At 31.5% G+C, this 27,060-nt stretch overlaps 1 protein-coding gene across 1 annotated transcript; it reads left to right on the top strand.

Moving 5' to 3' along the window:
* Positions 1 to 3,025: 3,025 nt before the first annotated feature.
* Positions 3,026 to 26,713, top strand: LOC142323864 (myotrophin-like). Its single transcript, XM_075364166.1, has 4 exons — positions 3,026 to 3,250; positions 8,194 to 8,304; positions 21,375 to 21,458; positions 22,461 to 26,713. Exons 1-4 carry the CDS (start codon positions 3,182 to 3,184, stop codon positions 22,545 to 22,547), a joined length of 351 nt encoding a protein of 116 aa, XP_075220281.1. The 5' UTR covers positions 3,026 to 3,181; the 3' UTR covers positions 22,548 to 26,713.
* Positions 26,714 to 27,060: the final 347 nt, after the last annotated feature.

Genomic DNA, 27,060 nt, shown 5'->3' with positions numbered 1-27,060 from the left:
CATACATAAATGATATGGTATGTGCAATGGTAGGTAGATATTTAATATATTGTAATATGATCCATCTGCATGACAGAGTGATATTGGCCTTTCATCCAGAGATCTCAGATTCAAATCCCGATCATGCATAGCATTTTTCATACACTACAAAATTCCATTTCCATGTTCTACATGGTAACTTATTCTCTGAGTTCTTTGCAACACTTGGCCTCCATTTCATCATGGTGGAAGATGGGGAAATGCAAAACATCTCCACTGGGGCTCAAGGTAGAACTCTTAAACAATTCAAGGTAGAGCTTTAAAAGGTTGAATTGTGAATATGCACCTCAATTTGATATCCGGTTACAACCGCCAGTATGTCGGTTGTAACATACTGGTGGTTGACATAGTTACAACTGTCGGTTGTAACATAGTATATTGGTTGACATACTGGCGGTTGGATCTGACTAAGGTCCTGTACTTGTTAGACTTTTATGTCATCTCAGGTATATATCTCTATACACTATATTTAGGAACACACTACATTACATTTTTTATACACTACATTTAGGAATAGTTATGGCTCAATGTTTGACCATTTGCCAATTCTTACTTACTATGAGCATAGTAATGACTGGGAAGAAGAAATCTCTTATCCTCCACAATGGCAGGACCGACTGGGAGTCTTATCGAGGATGAGTTGGTTATCTGTTCCATTGAAATGGTCTGCTGATATAGAAAATGTAACCCAGGGTCAATCCATCTGAAGTGACCCAGGGATGGTTGCTTAACCAATAAAAAAAACAAATGAAACTTACCCATTTGATTCCTACATGTTTCAGGACCTTAATTAAAATTATTTATTTAAATTTTTTATTTTAGCAGTTTACCTGTGGCGGCCATTTTTGTTATGGTGTGCACACGTATTTTTGTGATTGTAAGGGTTTACAAAGAAAATCATAACTAAAAAAACTATTGGTCATGAAGAATGAAACAAAAAGCAATATATTCAAATTTTCTCAAGATAAAAGATTGGTTCAGTAATTTATTTACCTCTCTCTTCTTTCTATGAGAAAATTACCAATAAATTTGAACATGGAAAACGGTGAAATTTCTGGTAATTTTTTCAAGAGGCAGGGATGACTTATAAAGTTTGAATTATTATTTTTATATGTAAGTAGTTTTACCATTAATAATATTAATGGTGATATACTTACACCTAAATTTTTGTAAAAAATTCAAATTTTGGCTTCAAAAAACTCTATTAGGGCTGGTGATAAAAATCTCAAATTTGCACAACTTGAAGTGTTATTGTAGATGTTTATGGCAAATAAAAAGGTTTCTTGTGTATTGTACTGATAAAAGTTATAACCTCTCAAAAATCATGAAAAACCTGTTAAAACCGATACCATTTTGACAAACTAAATAAGTGCTCCAAGAGGATTTTTTGTCTTCTTTGTACTTTACATTTTTTTATATTTAGCCCCTATGTTGTTGAAGTTAACGATTTCAATATTTTTAAAATAGTTTTTTAAAAATTATAAATGTTAGGTCTTAATTTAATGGTAACTTAACCAATACCAGTAACCTAATACAGTTTTAATTCAAAAATTTTTATAAAACTTACCCAAGCTGAGATTTCAATGAGTAGCCTACATCTTTTTTCAAGAATTCATTTTTATTTTGATATTGGTTTACTTTTGTAAACACTATCGAAGAAAAAATTAATTGAAGCAAAATTTTAATTATTCTTCAATGAATAGCCTGTTTTTGTAACAATGAAGGCTTATTAGTTAGTGTGGTTAACCAACAGCAGTAATATATTTTCTGATAATTTTCTTGAAATTGTGTGAGAATAACCCATCACTGTAGTTAGTACAAGTGAAACCAACTTTCTCAGGACTTTGTAGATTGGTACCCATATTTTGTCTTGTTGAAACTTATGGAATGATGTACGTGGTCCAGCTGGGTGGAAAAAATGAACATGCACATTGTCATTTTCAATGCTAATATATCTACCCCTTCTATCCACCACTGATTGTCATACACACAAGCAATAGTCGTATTCCTTAGGTGAAAGTGGTACAATACTTGACACAGGACCTGGTCTTCATAGTCCTTGGAGTCTGAAGTAAAGTAACATCTTACAATCCTTTCTGACACAGGAAGATACTTGTGGTAGCTTGATGTGTGGTTAATTGAAACCCAACCACCAAAGAACACCGGTATCCACGATCTAGTATTCAAATCCGTGTAAAAATAACTGGCTTTACCTAGGACTTGAACGCTGTAACTCTCGACTTCCAAATCAGCTGATTTGGGAAGACGCGTTAACCACTAGACCAACCCGATGGGTACCTTATTATTTACTAGACTTTATTAATTTAACTACTTTCTTACATTAATATACTTCGCTTTTGAATGTATTCCATTAACGGGTTTCGATCAAAGCCCCTTTTCACGCGATTATTGATGCAATTTACTTATAGTTTTTGAATTAATAAAATCGTTTGTAAATATAATTTGAAACGAAAAACATATTCCACATTCAAGCTGTAAAACTTCTGTGTGATTTCAACAACGAAAAAAAGAAAAATTAGACATTAATTTATTTAATGTTTATAAACAAACATTACGCCTCTCGTATTTGAAGGGTAACGGCCCGCGCAACAGCGATGCTCCTTTTCAGTCATATTATCAGCATTTATTATGATACATGTGCATCATAATAAATAATTAAGTCCGTTAATTTTAATGGTACATTTGATCATTAATAATTAAATAATTTGAGTTCGTTTAGGAGTACGTCTAATACTCATTCTCATTCCTAATCATTTAAAAACTTGTAGAAAATATCAATTTTGAATATTACTTCAAGGAACAGTTACAGTAAAAGTGTTTATTTCGTAATTCATGAAGTTTTATGTTTCATCATCTAATTTACAAAAAATAAAAAAATAGATAGATAAAGGAATAATTATTACCTTCTAATAATATAAGTTAATTGCTATCCAAATATTAGGCAGTGCATAGATTGGCATTATTGGTATATAGTATAACTAAATTTCGTCGCTTGTGTTAAGTGAAGTTTTAAAAACAAGTGCAAGTTAATAAGCCCAAAGTTTAAATTCGTGTTTACGAATATTAGAAGTATTCAAATTATTTTTGTTTTATACAATCGTCATTTAATTTATTAAAACAAATGAGTGAATTAGTGTGGGGAATAAAAAATGGTGATTTGGAAATCGTTAAAGATTTTGTTGAATCTAAGGTTAGGTCATAAGCCTTGTTAATTTGCAATTATATTACATTTCGTTACCTCTAGTACAGTTTATTTAACATTTTTAGGCACTAGGAATTGCAGTTAATAAGTTGTAATGTATAAAGATATCATGTTTATCAGTTTCAATTTCTAGCAAACTAGTATAACATAACCTAGACGACTGTAATAATCAGCTGTTACGTTATGAGAAATTTATCCCCCATTAAAAGTCACACAATTTTTGGAATATAGACTCAATTATTTTCGACTTATCGGTGACATGAAGAGTATTAAAATATTATTAAAATATTGCTTATTTTTATTTTTTTGATTGTGGAGCAACAGAGGGGGAATGAACTTCTATTAATCCTGCAGCATTAAACTGATTCTGTTAGTCATTGTTTAACAGATATAATTTTTTTCAATTCAGTTTTTATACATTTTACTTTGTATATTTTCATATTAGTGTTTGACCAGTCACTCTTATCGAATTTTATTTAAAAATGTTTCTGTTAAATATAAATGGTTTTAAATAAATCAGTTTTCAGCTTTGTAGTTCATGTTGTAAAATTATATTGATCTGGCCAGTAGTAAAAATGTAATAATTTTGAAATTCTATGATTTATAATGCATGTACCAGAAATATGCTTGTAAATTAGTATTGTCTTTTCTGTTGTATTATGAGGAAAATAGTTGGGAATTTTACGTGAAATGAACAAGGGAAGTTTATCAATCGAATAAATTGAGCCTATTTTATTTATTGGTGGTTCATCGAGTAGCATATCCATATTATTATTAAAAAAAAAATTAACTTTGATTGATTTAGTCTACTCAAATTTTCTGTTTAGCCTTTAGAACCCCTGTAAGGTATTACTTAAGAGGATGAATGTGAATGAGTTGTCTTTTACAGTCTCAGGTCAAGCACTCCTGAGAAGTGTGGTTAATTGAAACCCAACCACCAAAGAACACCAGTATCCATGATCTAGTATTCAAATACATATAAAAGAAAGTATGAAGTGTGGCCAGAGGCCATATCATGTTGAATACACCGGTTCTCATCTGATCACTGAAGTTAAGCAATGTTGGATATGGTTAGTACTTGGATGGCAAACTTCTAATCAGACTAATTATTCTGAACTTTGAAAAGGCTAGAATATTAAAAGAATTAATTACCAGAATCACTAAAATGCTAATCGCTGTAGTCATTAGAGTTCCAAATCTGAAAAATATAATAGTAAATATTGCTTTAAAGTTTGCTAGTTTAGTTTGTATAGTTTTAAAGTAGGGTATGCCATTGTGTTAATTTTTATGTAATAAAGCCACATTTTGGGTTGACAAAAAGTAGTTGAACTAATCAATGTGATTATGTGTGAAAAATTTGTTTGCACTTTTATTCGTGACATTTTTTTAATTCTCTGATCCAAAAGTAGTGATTTCTTAGTAAAAAAACTATTTAACTTGTGCACCGTATATATGCATTTGTACCTATTGAAAAGGTTTTGTTTCATTCAAAATTAGATTCGAAATTAGAAATTAGATGCTTTGGACAAGTTGTTAGTGAAGCTATGTTTTGCATTTTGATGTTAATAAAATGAGATTTACAGAGTACGTGAGAATCTTAACCAGTTATCTAAGATTTTGATAAATAAACAGAGCCAGTGTTATGGCTGTTGCATTGTGTAACAGTGGGAAAGTTGTAATAAACATTTACTTTTTGCAATTTATATCCCAACATTCTGAGCTTCTGGAGTAAAAAAAAATAAATTCCATGGTTTCAAATTTCTTTTTGGATATCTAATTTTTTTTCCTCTTTTGTGTTTTCCTTAGGCATAGTTGTACCTACAATCATAAAGTTTTATTTACTAGAGGGATTGGTTTTAGAAAGGTTGGAAAAAAAAGGTTATGAATATATATATATTTCTTTTTTTTATGCTTGAAATAATTGTGGTAGTTTTGATTTTGTCCATTATTTCAGCCAGATCAGCATTTAAATATGAACAGACTTTGGATACGTTGTCACTTGTTTGCTAATTAGTAACTTGTTATATATAACCAATATGATGAACAGAGTTCTGTAAAATAGCAGGTTAAAATAGTAAAGTTACACTCCTTTCATGATATGTACTGCTTTTATCTATGATAACAAAACAAATCAAATACTTAATCGTGTAGTATTAATTATTAACAATCTGTAATTGACAAAAAATGATAAACCCATTAGTCATATACTCTGTACAAAGCAGACTCACCATATTTTTAATTGTGTTGTATACAGGCTACTTGCAGTATTTTTTCTGTAAGAACACCCTACAGAATTATGTTATGCAAATGATATTTCATATAAAACTAATGTATGTATATTTTTTTCTGTTTTTCTGACTACCCCACTTACAACTTGGGGGAGTTAAGAAGTCCTTGCAAGGAATTAAATTTGGGCAGCATGCGACTTTTGTGTATAATTTAATTACGTGTGAAAACTAACTAGACCTCCTGGTACATAGGTGGGTAAAACCCCCAGTGGTATGGAGAAAATGTCAAAATGTTCAGCTGATTGTTGTTTGAATGGATGTAATGGTGGCCCATATTATTTAGAACAGGTGGAAAGGTTGTACATCTTAACCTAGAGCAGGCTCTACTCTTCTGCACAATGCCTTGTAATGAGTGGTCCCTGGTTGGCTAGGTCTTATGGTTGTTCACTCATCAGCAGAGTTGCTCATTGACTTAGTGAATCTGCTGTAGTTAGCTGTTTACCACTGAATAATCTGCTCTTTGCCACTGTTGAGTCCGAAACCAGGTTGGCCCCATCAAAAATTACTCTTTAATTGTGGAGTGTTAATTCATTGTTGTTTCCTAGTGTGATACAGCAAGTGTGTGATGATTTTGATTGACAAATGGGAATCCTGGTGAGTAAACAGCATTAAATCTTATTGTGCAACCGTATTGACATCTGGTTAATAGCAGCACTATTACTGTTAATATGGTGGAAGCTGATGCTAGATTTATCAGGTTATGGTACTTTTACTAATTACTGTGACGAAACTCAAAATTTGGTTGCAGTAAGGGGGAAGTGATTGGTGTATGATATGATAGATTTATATAAGACTAGTTATATATTTGTTGTGCATCTGTCTGCTCACTATAAATTGCACGGGAAAGCCTACAAGGATGCACGTGCTGGTCCACGTACAACAAATAGCTAATTGGGAAAGCTGTTGTTTGCCTAACGTTAACATAATATGACCACGGATCTGTAGTGTCATGTGAAATGGAGATAACATAAAAATGTTCAATGTTATCTAATTAATGTTTGGATTTGTGGAATTATTACTGGCCCTTATCTATCAGAGCAGTCTGGAAAGTTACAGTTTCAAATCTGGGGATAACCTCTGCTTTGTTTTATATTTAAATCTTGACTTTTTGGTTGTGACCTCTGCTTCGCACTTTAAGAAGTCAGATTGAGACAGATATGCTATATAGTAGAACCACCTTCTCAGAAAGGCACTATTAAATGATTCATGTCATAGGATATATGATTCATGAAATCAATGTCATAGGGTTAGAATTATTATGCTGTTAATGAGGATGTAAAGAAAACAACTATTTCCATTTGCTTGGTTTAAAATGCCATGATTGATATCTATACTATCGATGTACTGAAATTTTGGCTGTGTTCTAAAATATGTTACAAGAGATATTCTTACAGGCATAAAAAATATATTTGCCTGATATTTTAAGGAATGAGGTTAACCTGCTGATTAAATGGTATGAAAATTACAAAAAAAAAAAATGCCCAATCATATTCCTTGTATGAAAGGTATAAAAAAAGTTTATGTTCATAATATTTGTTTAACATAAAGGAATTTAAAGGAGAAACATAGTCTAGCTTTGTAAATGTATTTTTTAAAATCTTTGAGCTCTTTCTGATATGATGCATATAAAAATGTAAATAAATCTTTTTAAATCAATATGAAGTGTTGAATCAGGTGGTAACAGTATTGTTAGGCTATCAAAATTTTGGGTCCACTGAAAAATAATTAATGTGAAAACCTGGTATTAGCATTTAAAACATATTTCTTCAAAGGCTTTGTAAGGAAGGGTTTTTCTCTATCTTAGTGAGGAATTACAAAAAAAATGAGTACACTTAATTTATATAGAATTGTACTAATTATGTTTGTGTTCCATATTGGCACAGATTTACTATAAAAGATTAATGTTATTAATATATAAAATAAAATTTTTCTTACTTCATGAGAAGAAAGTTTCACAGCTGATGAAATATAAGGGATAAAGACATAATCAAATTATAAATGTTGAGTCAAATATTATTAATAATGTTTTATTGTGTCCAATTTTTTTTTTTTTAATTACAGAGCAGTTTCTGAGTGTGATGGCATTGAAAAATCCCTGAAATCAATAGTTGAATATACCTTAGCAATGTAGTTGCACCATGCTAATTTAATTCTAGATAGAAAAGCCTTTTATTTATTTCTCTAGTTATGCAAACTATCCTACTCAGTGTTAGATTTATTACTATTAGCTAAGATAATTAACTCAGTTTTCAAAGAAAGTAAATCGTATAAAATAATTTTATTATTTTGTAAATATTGATTGAATTTATTTTTATTTATATAATTTTAGCCTACTTCTCAATTTTTTTAGTCATTAGCATGAAATTAAATCCTCAAAGATACTGAGACTCCATTTAAGCAGTCACCTAATGTTTATTTGTAAAACTTATGAAATACTTATTTAGAATAATGTAGGCACCATGCATTTAATTGTAATCTACGTCTTACCAGAATTACATCGTAATTCTAAGAAATGAAAAAGTCTTGTGTTTTTATATGCAACAAGTTTGTAATTAATCCGTGGTGGATTTAACTGTTCAATTTTTGTATCAAAATTTTTAATATTGTTGCTTTGTATTCTTTAATCAGAAATTCTTTTTACAGGAAATTGACTTAAATAAAGAAATTGATGGCCGTCCACCTCTGCATTATGCAGCAGATTATGGTCAAGAGCATGTAATACAGTATCTAATTCAGAAAGGAGCTGATGTTAATGTAAGTTAAAATTGGAAATTAAGTTAACAATACACATATTTTTTTCTAGTTTACAATAAAACATTATGTCAAAGTTACTGAAGGATGTTTGGAAAATTGATATTCTTTTTAAATAGCCATTACAAAAAAAGTAATAAAAAGAACAACCATAAAGTTTATTACTGTAAATATCCAATAAAATTAAAAATGAAATCATGAATTTTCTAATCAGATTTGACAGAAACATGTAAAATTATACAATACAGTTTTCTGTGTGTGCAAAAATTTATACGTTAATCAGGGTAGAATAAATAATCTGTTCTAGTATTGTACTGAATGCTGCTATAAAAATGAAGTTAGATGATTTTATACTATATTGAAACAATTAGATATTGTGTTTTGCATTTTATAATTTACCTTTCTTATTTCAGTTGCTCAAAATCTTTAGATATTAATCTAAAGACTTGCTGCTTGTGGCAGCTATATCTTGCAAGTGCAATTTGAAGTCCTCCATGCTGCTGTCTACCCATAGCCCTACACAGTAGCCTCTTTTGGCATTTCGCTGTTCACTATTTATTTACAGATCATTCAACATTTACATTAGTTTCGATATTATTCATATTTAACTGCACTTAGGTAGCATTATGGTGTAGTGTGAGTGTGTGGGTATGTGTGTGAGTGTATGTATGTATGTGTGTGTGTGTGTGTGTGTGTGTGTGTGTGTGTGTGTGTGTGTGTGTGTGTGTGTGTGTGTGCAGGCATGTGTGCATGCACCCCAAAATACATATTCAGCATAACTTCATTAAGTTCAGTTATATCTTAGTGTTTATTCACCAAGGCTGTTCACACTTGCTATTACATTTATTTGCAAATTTTGTATTACATATACTTTATCTATATTATTACTCTGTATTTTACAAAATTATGTAATCAATTTTTTTCTATACTCATACAATGACTGAAAACTGAATGACCAGTAAATGTAATTTAAATGTTCATTTAAATTCAGAATTGGTTGCATCACTAAAGTAATATATCATTATGAAATTTGTTCTGTGTAGAATAATTGTACATTTAAATTTGTACAAGAATTTTTTTAACAGTTTTATATTATCTACGGTTATGAGACAAGACAAACACTTAGTAGAAGTGTATAAATGTCACCTGATCAACAATTCAGCCAATGTAGTTAGATCACTTGACAGTCTTTCAGCACCAAAAGGATTATGAGCTAAACACTGCCTTCATATCAACTTGCTTTACTCTTGCCTGAAGAGCTTCTAAGTGGTACTTTATTATTTCAAATATCATTTGCTACTGAAGTAACAATCGCATTTATCAGGGAAAAAATTGTGTATCATATTCACCCATGTATCCACCCATTTTCTAATTGAAAACATGCTTTTTAGTAGAAATAAAAAAAAAGACAAACACTTTCCCTGATCCTAACTTATAAATAATACATCTAAAAATATTAAAAGACAATATGAAAGATAAGAAGGGTTTTATAGAAATTGAGAAATCAGATATTATTCTTAGCCATAATTTGAACAAAAATTTAAATAGCTGATCAGCTGTAAATCTGCTATCAGTTTCAAAGAAAACTGTTAAAATAGCCGAATAAATTATTCAAACAATTTATTATTTTTAGTGTAACTCACATTTTTAAAATGTGTGAGGAAGTACGTATTGAAGAAGACAGGTGTGAGTTTACATAATGTAAAGTACAGTGCGTTTGGAAAGTCGCTGTGCAGTATGCTTTAGAATTATATGGTGGATTCTGTTCTTTTAACGTTAGGTTGGTTGCCCTGTGAGTTCATTGGGCGTTTCTCAGTAATAAGCCAAGACGTCAGTTGTTAAGTTGTGATTGAATGTGCTTATTTTCATTTTGTGTTGTTTTGTTTATTGGAATCAATAATAGTAAAAAACATAATGGTTTTTTCAGTAGAGGAACACATTTTTCTCGTTGAATACATCTTTAGTGAAGGTGATAATTATATTGATTTAGTGAAGTACCTAGTTTTCTGAAAAGTTTCTAATAATACTGTTTCCCACCGCATTGCAGTTCGAACTCTTCAAAATTTGAGGCAACAGGCTTTGTTGAAGACACTAATCGAGGGGTTCATGTAAACTAAATAAACAGAAGCTGCTTGACATTTCAAATGCTATACCTAAGTCCATCAAAGTCAATGTGTAAGTTAGCACAGTAGCAAGATATTGGAATTGCTACTGTTCATAAAGCTATAAGAAAATAACTGACTCTTTTCCCTACAAAGTAATGTGTGTTCAAGAATTGAAACCTATATATCACATGCCAAAAAATTAAATTATTGTCACTGTTTAAATGTTTTATTGACTAAACTTCTGTAGGTGTCCTCGACATGTTTTTTTACTGATTTACCTTTTCTAGTCCAACTGACCAAGTAAAAGTTGGTTATCTTTCTGTCTGTGTGTGACCTTATATACCAAACTCCAGCATGGTTTCATCTGGGAGTGCATATTAAGTAACAAAATACATGGCTGTGGTCGACAACTAACTTTCAAGAATTACACAAAGTGAAAATTGGAGTTTGGGTTGGTGTGAGTAGAACAATGTGGGTCCTCTCTTTTTTGAAAATGCAGTTAACAGTGATCATTACTGTGCTGTTTTAATAAACTTCATTTCTCAGTTAACAGAAGTGGAAATCAATCACTGTTAGTTCCAACAGCTCTACAGTGCACACAGCTAACAGGTCAATGACTTTTTACAAAATGTCTTTGGTAAAAAAATCATTTCAAGGGGTTTGTCGCCTGCACAGTTGCCCTATCTGACTTCCCAGATTACTTTGAATGAATGGCAGTGTAACAAGCAGTGTATCACAACAGACGATCCACAATTGACGAAATAAAAGCACAATAATGGTATGTATGGAATGGAGTCATTTCAGTACATCAGCTAGTTAAAGTGTTTGAAAACAGATTGAAACGTGTGCAGTGTTGTATTGATGTTGGAGGTCATTTTCAACATCTTTTATAAATTATTCCAGTTCTTATAATATCAGTTTATAAGATAATGAAATAAAAATACAAAGAAATAATTAAGAAAGCTTCGTTGTTACATTTCCATAATAAAAGCGCACAGCAACTTTCTGAGAGCAATAATAAAAAAAGTTTCATCACATTTCTATAATAACAGTGCACAGCAACTTTCTGAATGCATTGTATTATTTTAATAAAATTGCAAGTAACCAAACTTATGCTTTCTATCTGAATAGTTGATGGAGTTAATTTTTCTGGATCATTTTAGAAATATTCTTTATTGGTTGCTTCAAAATCTTTAACCCTCTGAGCAGCTTGTAGCCCTCTGAACAGGTGAATAGAGTTGGAAGCTCTTAGCCCTTTGGACCATAGGGAAGGACGAAGTAATAATGAAACCACATAACACGCTAAATTCCAGCAAGGGAGTGATTTTTTGCCATGACATAGCTGATATTGAACTATCAGAGATCTCAGAAGAGCTGTCACTGCAGTCTGTCACTTCTTTGCAGAGGATCATGAGGAAAGAGAATAGCATTGATGTAACAACATACCTTCTACTTGTAACCTTTTCTGTCTCTGTGTGACCTTATATACCAAACTCCAGATATGCTGCCAGTGTCAGGGTTTTGTTCACACCAAAATTGGTTGCACAAAGGAACAAGTTTGTGCACATTGTGGCTGTTCTGGACGCTATGATATTACATGTGTTGAGACAGAAAAATGTATAAATTGTAAAAGACCACACTTGACAAGGTCTTGAGGTACTGAGCGGAAAGTGTACTTTCCTTTGTCATATCTTTCTTTTCTTTTTCCTGTTTAGCCTCCGGTAACTACCGTTCAGATAATACTTCAGAGGATGATATGTATGAGTGTAAATGAAGTGTAGTCTTGTACATTCTCAGTTCGACCATTCCTGAGGTGTGTGGTTAATTGAAACCCAACCACCAAAGAACACCGGTATCCACGATCTAGTATTCAGATCGATGTAAAAATAACTGGCTTTACTAGGACTTGAACGCTGGAACTTTCGACTTCCAAATCAGCTGATTTGGGAAGACGCGTTTACCACTAGACCAACCCGGTGGGTTTCCCTTGTCATATCAAGAATACAGGAAAACACTCAGCATGAGGAACCATGTACAAACTGGTATTAGTTACGTGCGGGCTGTCTCAAACAACGTATAAAATGAGAAGGAATGCACATCACATAAAGAACTAACCATATTCATAGAAGTCTTGTTAGAACAAGTAAAGTTCTTGGCTGCTATTACAGCATTGAGTACTAGCAAGAAGGTGTCTTTGCTAGAAAAACTGATGGTGATTTATCTAAATTCACTTCAGTCATTACATCAACACACGAAGTTTCTGCTGCAGCAAACAACTAAGATCCCTGTAAGGGATCTATTAAAACATCATCGCCTGGTACAGCATCTCCATCCTCCCAGGCTTCCAGTTCCCCTCCACTATCTCAAGGTTTTTATGAGGATATGGTGGTGGATGAATTGTCCGAAGAAGTGAAGCATTTCTTACAGGTTATAAAATCCAAAAAGAAAAACTGGACATTACTATTTGATAATTAATCTGCATGCAGAGCTTTTATAACAAGAAAAAAAGTATTTCCTGTGGTTAAGAATATTATTCAGTGTAATATTTGTGGTCTCCATTCTTGCCATAAGGATATTGAAATCCTAATAAAGGAAGAAAATCCTTCAATACTGTGTCTACAGGAGACTCACCTCCGTCCACAGGATGATGAATTCTTTCACGGTTACGTCTGCGAAAGATACAACCATCAAATTAAGGGCAGAGGACGTGAAGGTGTGGCTGTTTTCCTGTAGGAAATCGTATTAGCCGTGCATATTCTGCCAGTTATGAACATCCCTGCAGTTTCAGTAAAGATATTACCAGTAAAGATATACCATTTAAAATGAATATCTACAATTTATATCTTCCTCTAAATTCTGATCAGTGAGGATGATCTGTCCAGTCTGTTTCCACATATTGCTTTACCCTGCTTAGTAATATTTGATTCAACGCCCATCACTATTCATGGGGCTCATCACCATGTTCTTCCTGAGGCACTGTAGTTGATAAATTGAGGCAGAACTTAGATCTTTGCTTACTGAACAATGGGTTGTACACGTTTGTCATCTTCATAAGGTACATTTTTGAGCATCGATCTGCCCTTATGTTTACGTGGTATATTTCCTGCTCCCACATTTTACGTGGTATATTTCCAAAAAACATCTTTGGAAGCGATCACATACCAGTTGATATCTCTGTCAGCCACACAGATTGGTGGTTCGGAAAGCATACTGGATCTGATATGAGGATTCCTTTGCCCAGTACAAGAGTGGTGGCGCAATACACCAACTTGCCAAATTTACTTGATAGCGCGAATGGGTTTATTCCTTTAACATCTGGAAAGCCAAGGCTGCCTACTGTTCCTTGGTGGGATGAGGACTGCAGGAATGCACTAAGGAATCTGTGCAAGGCTAATATAATTTCAATCGAAGACCTGTGACTGAATTGCTCTGCACCTTTCGCAGCATGAGGGCTGTTTGCTGTCTAGTGTTTCAGTGTGTAAATGGAAATCATGGATGATTTATGTTGATACCATTTCTTGGACAACTCCATCATTGGTTGTTTGGAGAAAGGTGTTTGGGCCATGTGTGAATCAATTCAGTCATTACAGCTGATTGGTCTGGAAAGCAATGGAATCCTCATTTCTGCGCACCAATTGATGTGGCAAACACAATTGGAAGGTCGTTTAGGTCAGTTTCACTTACATCATCATATTGTCCTTGTTTGTGCGGTATAAGTTGCAGGCAGAAAATACACCATTTGTGATTGGAGAATCACAAAAATTAATTAAACATACCCTTTTCTTATAATGAGCTGAGCTTTGCCTTGAATAATTCATGTGACACTTCTCCTGGAAATGATAGTGTCAGGTTTAGTGTGTTAGCACCTCTTCTGGTTACTGCATTACAGCATCTTTTGTGTATCTACAATAAAATATTTTCTGATCAGGTTTTTCTGGATTTTTGGTCAGAAGTAACTGGTGATTCCTATACTGAAACCTGGTAAAGATAAATCATGCTCCTCGAGTTGTCATCTTTTTAACCAGTACCATGTGCATGTTGATGGAACGAATGGTAAACTATTGACTATTGTGGTACCTCAAGAGGAACTCCCTAACTGTCCCTGAACAATGCAGTTTCTGCCAAGGTAGATAGTCTCTTGATCGTGTAATTGCCCTTCTTGAATCTGTCATTAAAAACACCTTTCTACTTCACCAACCCCTCATTGCTGTATTTTTTTATATGCAAAAGACATATGACACAGCTTGGAGGAGAGGAATCTTAAGTAAACTGGATGAATGGGAGTATACAAGGAAATCTTGGATTTATCAGGGGTTTCCTCAGTAGTCAGTCCTTTCAAGCTTGAGTTTCTTTTTCTGCTTAGCCTTCAGAACCACCATAAGGTATTACTTCAGAGGATGATATGTACGAATGTAAATTAAATAAAGTGTAGTCTTGTACAGTCTGAGGTCAACCATTCCTGAGACATGGTTAATTGAAACCCAGCCACTAAAGAACACTGATACCCATGATCTACTATTCAAATCCGTATAAAAGTAACTGCCTTTACTAACATTTGAACCTTAGAATGCTTGACTTCAAAATCAACTGATTTGCGATGACAAGTTCACCACTAGACCAACCCAGTGGGTTTCAATTTGGAGTCAGAACAACTATATCCGAACATTTTATTCTAGAAAATGGAATACCACAGGGATGTGTCCTAAGTGATACTTTGTTTGCTGTAGCCATTAATAATATAACAAACTGTGTGCAAAAACCTGTTTTGTGTTCTTTATTTGAGGTAATTTTTCTATGTACATAGACTGTAGAACTTTAGCTACTGATGAGAGGCTGCTCCAATATACAATAACCTGTTTAGAATCATGCTGTAAAACAACTGGATTCACATTTTCTTTGGAGAAACCAAAGTAGATTTGCTTTTCACACTTGTAGTTTAACTAGCGACTAACATGAGTAATGCATTTAAAGGAACTGTATGCTATTATAAGGTCTTAATAATAAATACTTAACCCAACATTTCTAACATGTACTTGTATGTCCAGAATCCATGAGTGCCTTGCAGTCAATTAGTGGCATGTATTCCAGACACCCTATTGTTTGTAATATATAGTTTGTTATCTTTGAAATGGCTCAGTGCAACAGAACTGTGAGTTTCTGCTGGATCTTTAGTCATATTGGAATTTCAGGCAATGAGGGTGTGGCAAAAGAAGCTTGTTTGCAGCTCCCATTGACTAATTGCAGTGTTTAAAACGATCTTGTTTGTTTTTTTGAAGAGGGTGGTTCGTGATGAATGGTAAAGTGAATGGAATGCTACCATCAACAGTAAACTTCATCCAGTTAAGAACACTGTGCTGTGGTTCGTCATGTAGGAATAACCGTTGTGAGGAGGTTATTATTTACCATTTGTGAACGAGCACACAAGGCTCACTCATGGATAACAAATGACTTGGACTGATGCACTCATTTATGTTCTCTGCAAATGACAACTAACTGTTCACCACATTCTTGTGGACTATGTGTTATGCGGCATTGCGACAGAAGTTTAAACTAGGGCCTAATATACAAAATATCTTAAGGAACAATGTATCGATGTTGTCTAATGCGTTACAATTTCTTAAGCCCGTGGATCTGTATTCAAACATATGACTAAAACTTTCATGTTTGACATTTGGTAGTTTTATTGTTTCGTGCTAGATTTTTATTTTGGTTTTATTTTCAACCTAAAAAAACTCTAAAAACAACTGCCGTTGAAGAACCGTCATATAAAATATTGGTATTGGATGGATTTGTTGCAAGATTACTGCTATGTGCATATTTTTATTTTTGAGTACCTATTTTTTTTTCTCTTATATAAACACAAAGATGAAATATAGATCTTAATAATTTGTTTTCTTCCTTGATTGGAATTTTCCAACATTAATAACACTGATAGACAAAAAAACTTTTTAATGTTTCTAAGTGTGATACCATTTCTTGAATTGCTTTTTTGCCTTAGTTTTAAATAAATTATGCTTAAAAAAAAACTAAGGGAAAATATAGTTCAATCAGTAAAATTTATAATTTTGCATGACCCATACCTGTGTTAGAATGATTTCACTGATGCTTTTCTTTTATAAATAGCTTCAGGCACATCTCGAATTAATGTCCAACAGTAATCGACTAGCACGTTAGTATTCCATTTACCTTTATAGCTGCTTTCCATCACCGAAATGTCTTGGTGGAAACGTTCATAGTGTTCGTCACTTACATCTCCGAGGTTGTCCAGGAAAAAATCCAGATGTCAGTGGGGGAAATTTATTTTCAGATATATTACATCCCATAGCTCTATATGAAGTAAGACGTTGATTAACTATATTGTGGTAATTGTAGGATTTTTGTTTGCCGAGAAAATATTTGCAAATGTCTTTAAATGAAGCCCAAGCTGCACTTTCTATATTATTTAACATTGAGTTAAATACATCATCTTTGGCCAACTCTCTTATTTGAAGACCAATAAATATTCCTTCTTTAATTTTTCCTTCACTTACATTTTGCACATATTAATCATCAATACATATGTTTCAAGTATTTTCATCATCATTTATATTTTGTTTGTAGTTATCAATATTTTTGTTTTATATTAATTAAAGCTCTTTAATGAAAGGTATTTATTTTATAATAGAAATTTATGTTTTATGCAAAGATTGCTAAATGTGCCCAATTCATCGTATTGGGTTTGGTACGTGATTTTAATTTTTGATGACAGATTTTTATAAATATCATGTTGTTTTTTTTTCTAGATAGTGTATTATAATTTTAATCATTTTAAAACTAAAAAATATTTTATGCTAAACTATTTTTATAATTAAAGAGTATGGATCTAAAGTACAGATATTTCAAATTATGTTGCACAACCATCACAAAACATCATGAAAATTTTCAGCTAGAAGAATTAATTAGTAAACCCTACTGAGTTTACCTTCCAAAACTGGGGAGTCAAAATGTAATTTTTAAACTCTAAATCTAATTTCTGAGAGAGGAATTTTAAGAGTTAAGGAAATTTAGATAAAAAAAGTGTTTAAATAAAGTTACTGCTCAGACAAAATTTTTAAATTTATAACAGGTGTACAACAAAAGGAATAATGAAAAAACAGAGAAGCAGATAATTGGGTATATATCTTAAAATTAGTGAATTATCATTGTTATTTGAGAACATTAAGTTTCAGAACAGCCACATTTACCAAGTTTTAAACCAAGCATGCTAATTTTATGCTTGACAAATAAGAGCTACTATCACTCATGCTTGTACAGTATTATATTTGCAAAATACATTTTGTGAAAAATTGTGTTAAATCAACAAACCACAACAGATCAAATGTATATTATTTTACCAAATATATAAGGGTCTCTTAAATTTTACAAAATGCCTTTTAACAATACTGATACATGCATCACACCGGTGACAGGGCTGCATAATTCATTCATTGTATTCTGCCAATGGGGCAGGCTTTGCCATGGCTGCTCTCCACACTTGTTCCTGCCTGTGCAAGTGTTTTTGTTTCTGGATATTTTCCTCTTTCCACAACCACATCAATCAACTGAAATCTTCTTCTTCCACTTCCCCTCTTTCCATTTACCAATCCTTCAACGGCGTTTATTAGTAAGTACTTTCTTCTCATACAGTGTGTCCTAGTCAGTTCCTTTTCTTGCCTAAAATGGTACTTAACATATTGCTCTCTTCATCTACTCTTCTCAACACATTCTCATTTGTTACTCTATCATGCCAACAGATATTTACCATTTTATGCCATACCCACATCTCAAATGCAACAATTCATCATTTGTTTTCCTAAACTCCATGTTTTTGTACCATATAGCAAATCACCCCAAATAAAACATCTTGCCAATCTCTTCCTCAAATCTAAATTCAATTTTCAACACAGCAAACTCTTTTTCATACTAAATACCTCCTTACTCACTGTTCTTTTCATTTTTATTTCTGTGGTACTGCTAAGATCTTCTGTTATGAGGTTACCAAAGTACTTAAATTTCACCGCCTGCTCTAGTACTTCAGTCCCAATTTGTGCATTAATATTTTCATCCTTGCCACCTAATACCATACACTTTGTTTTCTTTTTATTAATTTTCATCCCTAGATTTCCACAAGCCTCATTTAGATCACTAAGCATTTTATTTAACTTTGCTACACTTTCTGCCAGCACCACCATGTCATCAGCAAATCGTAAACATTCTATTCTCTACCACTTATTGCCACCCCTCTATTACCCTTCAAACCAGTGTTGATGACTTCTTCTTGATAAATACTGAATAGTGTAGGTGACATGCAGTATCCTTGTCGCACTCTCCTTCCTATTTCTATCTTTTGCATTGTCTCACTTCCTATTGTTACTTTTATTTTCTGGTTCATATACAAATCTTTCATAAGTCTCCTGTCTTTCCAGTCACTTCCTTTCTTCTTCGAAATTATCATCAATTTATTCCATCTTATTCTATCAAAAGCTTACTCAAGATCTACAATTACAACATATACTCTTCTTCTTTTTCTATATATCTTTCTCCAGTAATTCGAAGCAGTCTTATGGCATCTGTAGTTTCAACTCCTCTTCTAAAGCCATATTGTTCTTCTGCAATATTTTCATCCAGTTTATTGTACAATTTCCTGTTGAGAATTCTTAGTAAAACTTTTGCTGCATGTGAAATTAGACTAATAGTCCGATATTCTTTACACTTTCTAGCATTAAATTTCTTTGGCAGTGGCACCATTATTGTATCCAGAATATCTGTAAGCCATCTACCCTCATCATTATTGCATAGATCCAATAGAATTTCTCCATTATCTCTAAGAGCTTTAAACAACTCAATCGGCAATTCATCACATCCTCCAGCTTTTCCATTAGACATTTTTTTCATGGCCCTTCTTTTTCTTGTTTTTCTACTGCAGCACACTTTTCCTGTAATCTTTTCTCTCTTGCTATCTCAGTTTTCCTTTTAATTCATTATTAAGCTTTTTATCGCTCCTTTTACCTTCCTTTGTCCGAACATTTTTCCATTTTCCCCTTTGAGTAATTTTTTCTATCATTTCTTCACTAACCCACTCCTCTATTCTTTCTCTATTCCTACAGTTTCCTCAGCTACTTCTCTTATACTGTTTTTTTTAATATTTAACCAATGATCATTCACAGTATGTGGCTCTCCTCCCATTGTTGTTTTTTCCAGTATGCTACTTTGTATCTCTTTGACTACCTCTTTGTTTCTTAGTTTTTCTAAATCATAGGTACTTTGTTTCTGACCAACCTTTATTTTCTTGAGCTTGAAGTTGATTTCTGCTATTACTAAGTTATGATCAGAGTTTATATTTGCAACTGGGTAAGCTTTTGCATCTTTGATACAGTTCTTATCTCTTTGTTGTATGAGCATGTAATCAATTTGATACTTCTCTCCATCCAATCTCGATGCCCATGTATACCTCTTTTTATGATTTTCAAAGATTGTGTTTTCCACTACCATATCACTTTTCATGCATAACTCAAATAATCTCTATCCTTTTTTGTTTCTATTACCTAAACTATATTTTCCTATTACCTTGCCTTCTTATCCTTCACCAACGACAGCATTCCAGTCTCCCATCATCAATACACATACCTTTAATCTTTCCTTCTCTAGTATATGTTCCAGCTTTCCATAATACACTTGAAGTTCTTCAGTATATTGTTATGTTGGCATATATACTTGAATTGTTACAAGATCTTTATCTCTACCTTCTATCTTTGTCATCATCAGATGATCATTAACATATTTCACCTTAATTACTTTTCCTACTAGTTTCATTTTTATTAAAACACCAACTCCATTCTTACCTCTTCTTTTGACACCTGAGTGGTACAAGTGGAAGTCTCTACTCAACATTTCTCCATTTCCTCCCCATCTCACTTTACCCATCCCAAGTACATCTAATTTATTTCTATTCATTTTTTGTTTTGTATTTTCAAGCTTACCCTTTTGCAGTAGTGTCAGTACATTACATGTTTGTATTCTTATCACATTTCCTGTTTTCTTTTTCATTTTTCCAGCCCTCCCTGTACAATTACCCTTTCTGTGTCCCTACTTTTATATTTACTTTATCATAAGCATGAAACCTTGTTGTCTTCCCCTCTCAGAGATCCAAATTAGGGGTCGTTTTACCTTCGGAGTGGTCCATCCCATGTCATGATTGACTAAGGATATCCTTAAGGATCTTTGATGCAGTTGTTTCCCATTGCCTTCTGCATTCCAATGCTATTGATCTGGTGATTCATCCACCTTCAGGGACACTTTCTCACTCCCAGGGCAATAGAGTACCCTTCCTTCTACCCGTTTATCCATCCTCATTAGAGACTATTGGCATTGGCAGAAGTGGGGTCATTTTTTACTCTTGGCCACTCAGTCGCCAGAGCCACATCTGTAAAAACAGGATGCATCATGTAGCAAGCCATAAGCTACACTTCATGAAGGTGTGGTTGACATTTACTTGAGAGAGGCTTTTTGAGATGAAATCCTCATATCTTACATCCCAGGCTACGTAACAGTTTCAAAAATATATACTTGTAGCACAGTTTGATATATTTGGAAAGTGATTTTTTTTACTTCTTTTAGAAATAGATAAATGCATTATTTTTTTTGAGTAGTGTAACTTATTTAAAAACTCATACTTTTTTTGTGCATACATGGTCTACATGGTAGACTGGTAGTGCCTCTGCTATGCCTGGATTTGAATTCCAGTCAATCTTGATGTTTTTTATACTGTACAAAATTTATTTATCATTAGGAACCGGGTTAGACATTGGATTGTTATTTCTGGTGAAAAATAAATAATTAATGTAAATTAATTTTTTTTTTTTAATAATGTAATGTAAATTAATTTTTCAGTTGATTCTATATTATCTACACTTTTAAATATATATTTTTAATTGCATTTGTTTGTTTCAGGCAAAAGATAAACATGGTATTAGTGCATTACTTGCTGCAATTTGGGAAGGACATACACGATGTGTTAAAACATTAATAGATAAGGTAAATATGAATATCCTTGTTTTATAATAATAGGCAGTTTAAAAAGTATTGAGTATTTTGTGCATGTGAGGATTAGCATATCGTGGTAAAAAGTCGAGGCAGACTGGCATGTAAGCAGTCATGACATCGCCAGTGACCTAAACATCATGGATGTGTTGGTGATGACACCAAAGTGTTAGACTATTAGACCATCTGGAGAAAGCTGGATACAAAAAGAAGCTTGACTTTTGAGTGCCACATGATATAACTTAGAAAAATTTACTCGGTCAAATTTCTATCTGTAAATCTATTGAACCCAGCCATTTCTGATTTGGTTGATCATGAGTTATGAAAAGTGGATAACCTACAACAACAATGTGTAAAAGAGTTTGTGGTCGAAGCAAGGAGAAGCTCCACAGTATGTGGCAAAGTCCACACTGATGCCCCAGAAGGTTACGCTATGCGTCTGGAGGGATTGGAAGGGCATCATGCATGACGAGCTGCTGCTGTCAGGCAGAATGATAAATTCAGACCTGTACTGTCGACAATTAGCATGGTTGCACCCAGCAATTAAAATTAAAAAAATGGCCTGAATTGGTCAACAGAAAGGGTGTCACGTACCACGCTGATAACACCAGACCGCATATATATTTAATGACCCATCAGAAATTGAGAGAACTTGACTGGGAGGTTTTAATGCATCCACCCCTATAGCCTGGACCTGGCACCATCAGATATCATTTGTTTCGGTCTGCAGAACTTCTTGAATGGTGTTAAGTTAGTTCCAGAAGAGGCCTGTGAAAATCACAGTCACATTTTTTTGACCAGAAAAACAGAAGTTCCTGTAGCATTGGAATTATGGTGTTGCCGGAAAAATGGCAGACGGTCATAAAAAAAATTGGTGCATATTTGGTTCTAATTTTGGTCTCCAAAGGCTCAGTACTTTTTAGACAACCTGATATTTTTATTTACTTGTATGTATATCTTCTTTTCTATTAACTTTATTACTTTTTTTGTTCATAGGGAGCAAATAAAGAAGGTACTGCACCAGATGGTACAAGCTATCTTGATTCAGCAGACAAGGATGAAATTAAGGCGTTGTTACAATAATATTATTATTATTTTAATTGTACTATAAAATATTTTTCAAACTGACAATATTGTGATTTACTATTAAGTATAAGTTTTTCACATAAGCGTTTATATTTAATAATAATACTAATTTGCTAAAATTTTCTAATAGCTAGCATTTTTATAGAAAATAAATAATGTTAATAATTTCTTTAATATTAATTATGGCCTAAAGTTATTTGTGATGTTTTATCATTTTTTGCCTAACAGTTTTTATTTTTGATAAATACAGCTGTGTAATTTCTTGATATGTTTTTGCTAGAAGAGACTGATATTTGTTTTAATTTAATTTGTGCTTTTTGTTGGTAAACATTAAAAAATTAAAAACATATCTTACATTTAGGAAAAATGCAGTACTATATACATACACATATATGTTTTTGGGTTTCCATATTTCAGTTAGAATTTATATTCTGTTTTTTAACATAACTGATTTCAAAATCTATTTTTTGTATTATATTAATTTATACATTAATATATAAAACCATTAATAACATGAAGTCGAAGAAATCTTGTTTTAAATTTGTGTAGTAATTAGAATTCAAGAGATTGATTTACGTTACAATACATTTTGTGAATAAAATTTAGTTTTCTTTAATTCATTATTATATTATATTTTGAAAATGTTTTTTTATTTTTCAGAATCAATATACTTTTATTATATTTAATAAGAAATTATATTTTTATTTCTATTTTTTTAAGAGATCTAGTTTTTATTTTAAATGTTTCAAAAGATGGAATTAGTCTGGTGGGCTTAAGTAAAACAAGTGAATAAATAAAAATTATGATGCATAATTATTTTAATAAATAGAAACAAGACTTAACTAATTTAATTAAAATTATATATTTTATTCACTAGTTAAAATTGACACTTATAAATACTTTATGAGAAAAACTTTTTTTATGTTTAGACTGTTGCTGTAAGGGAGAAAAACCTTGTACCATGAGTTAGCTTGAACAATTTGTTTTCTTGTACCATTCCCCAATTCTGTATTTGTGCAGTTCATTAAGGTATGCTGAATATATCCGTATCTCACATCTGTTTAAAAATATTCATTCATTATAATGAAAAACCACACTGTTTCTTCAGGTAATCTTCAGAGTCTGATTTAGAGATGGAAATCTTTTATTCTTAGTCTGGTCCTTCTGTATTATGAACAGTATTTAACGCTAAAATATTTGTGTCTGACATGTAATGGCTTTACATTTTCAGCTGTATATTGAGTGGGATTTTCTCATTATTTATAAAATTGTTCAAATAATGTGTAAATTTTGCAGTTTTGTTAATATAATTATTCTGTTATTATGAAGTTTGGAGTTTTTAAGTTATTGTTATGGGCTTTCTCATTGTCAAAATTGAAGCTGTTTTGAAAATTGCTATCACATTCAGAATGAACTAAATGTTCATTCACATAATCACTAACCACAACATGACTCTTGACTGCGTTCCAGCATCATCAAATCATTCTTCCTGAGATCACAAGTTTTCATTATTTACTGCATGACTTTTCTAGTCACTGAACTCTCTAAAAGTTTGCGTAATTCCTTATTCTCTAATATCAGGCATTATCAAACACAAAGAATTATGTAAAAGAAATAAGAAAGAGATACGAGAATTAACAAAAAAAATAAAAACAGATCAGGAATTGGCTGAAGATCATAATACATATAACATATGCATTGAGTGAATTATCAAAACAGTCTGGCTATTTCATTATTACTTACTACTACTACATCCTTTATGAAACATGAAAACAGTTCAGTATTGAAGTGTTTGTTCTAGAAAATATAGCAATAGTGGCTCCCTCATTCTTCCACCACGTTCTCAATGTCAAATTTTTTTTTATGTTGTGCAGGGAATCCTGGTCATGTCTGAATTCTAGTAAATTCCAGATTAAAAACTGATCAATTTCCACTGTGCTGAGACTGAGTATAAAACGAATGTTCAGTATTGAAAGGCTTGCAATCTTGTGTATACACTTATTAGGTCAACCCTTGGTTGATTTAATATATTGGAAACTACACACTTATTTACATAATTTATAGAAAAAATATATTGTTGGTTGACTTTTTATATTGAAAATTGTGGGTTTTTCATTTTATTCTGGTTGCAAAAGTAAACTTTGTAAATACTTTCTAGAAATTTATTTTTAGAAAGTATTAACAACCGAGACTGACTCACTAAGACAGCATTTATAGTCTTATTCACATATATGTGGATATTAATTAATTTATATATAATGTACACTAATACATTTGTATATAAATAATAAAAAATTTTCATTTTTTTTCTTTGAGAAAAAGAATTCATAAAATTAAAAATTAAATTCCCAAATTTCCGCTATGTGAACCATTAAAAATTTTGCCTTATTCTAAGTAATTGCTAGTTAATATTTTTTTAATCGTAAAAGATGTTCTAATGGTTTAATTGTCAAAAGTTATTTGTATACTTTGGTTGTTTTAATAAGTTGATTGCATTTATAATTAGCTGTATTGATTATTGATTTAACATCAATTTAAAAAAAAATTAATTTAGTAATATGGATAACGTGCTAGAAATGTAAATAATAAGTAAAGATGGAGGTTGGGAGGGTTACAAAGAATCTGACAAAAATTTTTGATATTTTACTTTGCTTAAAAATCTGTTTATATTGTTAAAAAAAATTAGTTCAAAATGATTATAAATACGTTACTTGCGAGAAAATTTGAAGATGTAATGTATACTTTTGTCTAAAAAAAAAAATTAATTCAGAATAGCAATATTTTGGTATTGTTAAAAGGAGATTGTAAAATTTATTATCAGGTTATTTTTTATGATACCTTTTTTATCTTATTTTATGGCAGCATGACTTTTTTCTATTACAAAATCATTTTTATTGTTTAATTACATTTCTAAAGTAATATTTTGTAGGATTAGAATTCATTTTCCTTAGCATTAACAAAAATCAGATTGAACAGATTGTTAAGAAGTTATATAACAACCAAAGTAGTATGAAAATATTGATAACTTAGTATTATTGGTTTTAAATTAAAAAAGAGATTCATCTTTTGCTTATAGAACTCTCTTTTTTTAATTACAAATTATTTTATGCTCTTCTTATTTATGTAATGTGTATATAACCTACAACCTGAGGTGATAGTATTTATGTAGATACTGAATGTGTATTTTAAAAAAGTAATAATTTAATTACCGTATTAAATTTTTATTTCAATACCAAGAAAAATATTCTATTTCAGTTGGAGGGATTATAAAATGTATAAAAGAGAAAAAGTATTTTATTAATTATATGACAGATAAGATTTTGTTTGTAATTTACAAACAAAATATGAGTGTATGTACAAAGTACTTATACTTTGAACGTGTGCTTATGTGTATGTGTAAATAGGCATATACTATAGTTATGTATTTTAATGAATAAATAATATTAGGCTTTATATTTAAATGTTTTAGTTAATGAAATTGAAGTCTATTGGACCCTATTGATAGTCATGTAAAGCTTTTTGTAACCATAATAAAACCATTTTCTGTACTTTTTATTACTTGCCTAAGTGGAATTATTTTGCTTGAAAATATAATTGTTTTACCAAGTATTGTTATTAAATGATACTGTTCTACTCTAGTGTTGATATTTATATTTTTTGATCTTACAGTAATAGTGAAGAGTGCTGTTACCGGTTAATAAATATATTATTATACATATATATATATATATATATATATATATATTTTATATTGATTGAAATAATAAACAGCATTATTTAATAACGCTGTACAGTATTACTTGTTTATTTTACTATGTAGCTTTTCTTTTTATCTTTAATGTTTCCTCTTTTTGTCAGACACTTATTACCTTTCAGTACATTGCCCTAGTGATATAGAAATATTGCTTTATGTAAATCAATATAAAGCCTGATGGAAGTTGCTGATAAATATTTTTTTTAATGGTTTTAACAAAAGAAAAAGTTATTTAATTTACTCATTCACTGAAAAAAAGAAAGGTGTAATTTAGTGCTAAACAGTTAATTATTACATTTTAGTTTTTGTTTCATCATTAAGCTAAATTACTTGTAAGAAGATATGTATTTTTTAAATGTAATTTAAATAAATAATTTTATTATTGAATAAAATTTATTAATAATGAAAATATATTGTGCAAATGTATTTTCTTATCTCTTTTCTATTGTTTGTGTGTGATTTTACAAAGTAGGTAGAGTATAAAAGAAGTGTTTGATTATAATTTACTTTTTAATTGTAATTTAAAAAGATAAACTTCTTATTTATCTTGATTCTTGTACTCATCAGTTAAACTTTGTAAGAATACATAAACTCTATTATTCCATGAAACCCAGTATTGAATAATTACATCACCAACCGTAGAGTTAAATTGCAAATGCACTGTTATTGGAAATGAAAAAAGTAATAACTTTTCATTTCTAATTTATGTTGTTAAGATTTGAAGTTAATTTTATTTTAAATTATCTTAATTTTTAC

This window comes from Lycorma delicatula, chromosome 1 (assembly GCF_047948215.1).
Source record: "Lycorma delicatula isolate Av1 chromosome 1, ASM4794821v1, whole genome shotgun sequence".
NCBI classification, from domain to species: Eukaryota; Metazoa; Arthropoda; class Insecta; order Hemiptera; family Fulgoridae; genus Lycorma; species Lycorma delicatula.
The sequence above is the reverse complement of the archived record's forward strand: the minus strand, read 5'-3'. Positions and strand labels throughout refer to the sequence as shown.

Coding starts and splice junctions, on each gene's coding strand:
- LOC142323864 (XM_075364166.1), top strand. CDS start 3,182: ATGAGTGAATTAGTGTGGGGAATAAAAAATGGTGATTTGGAAATCGTT. Junction 8,305..21,374: donor AGAAAGGAGCTGATGTTAAT/GTAAGTTAAAAT, acceptor TGTTTGTTTCAG/GCAAAAGATAAACATGGTAT. Junction 21,459..22,460: donor TTAAAACATTAATAGATAAG/GTAAATATGAAT, acceptor TTTTGTTCATAG/GGAGCAAATAAAGAAGGTAC.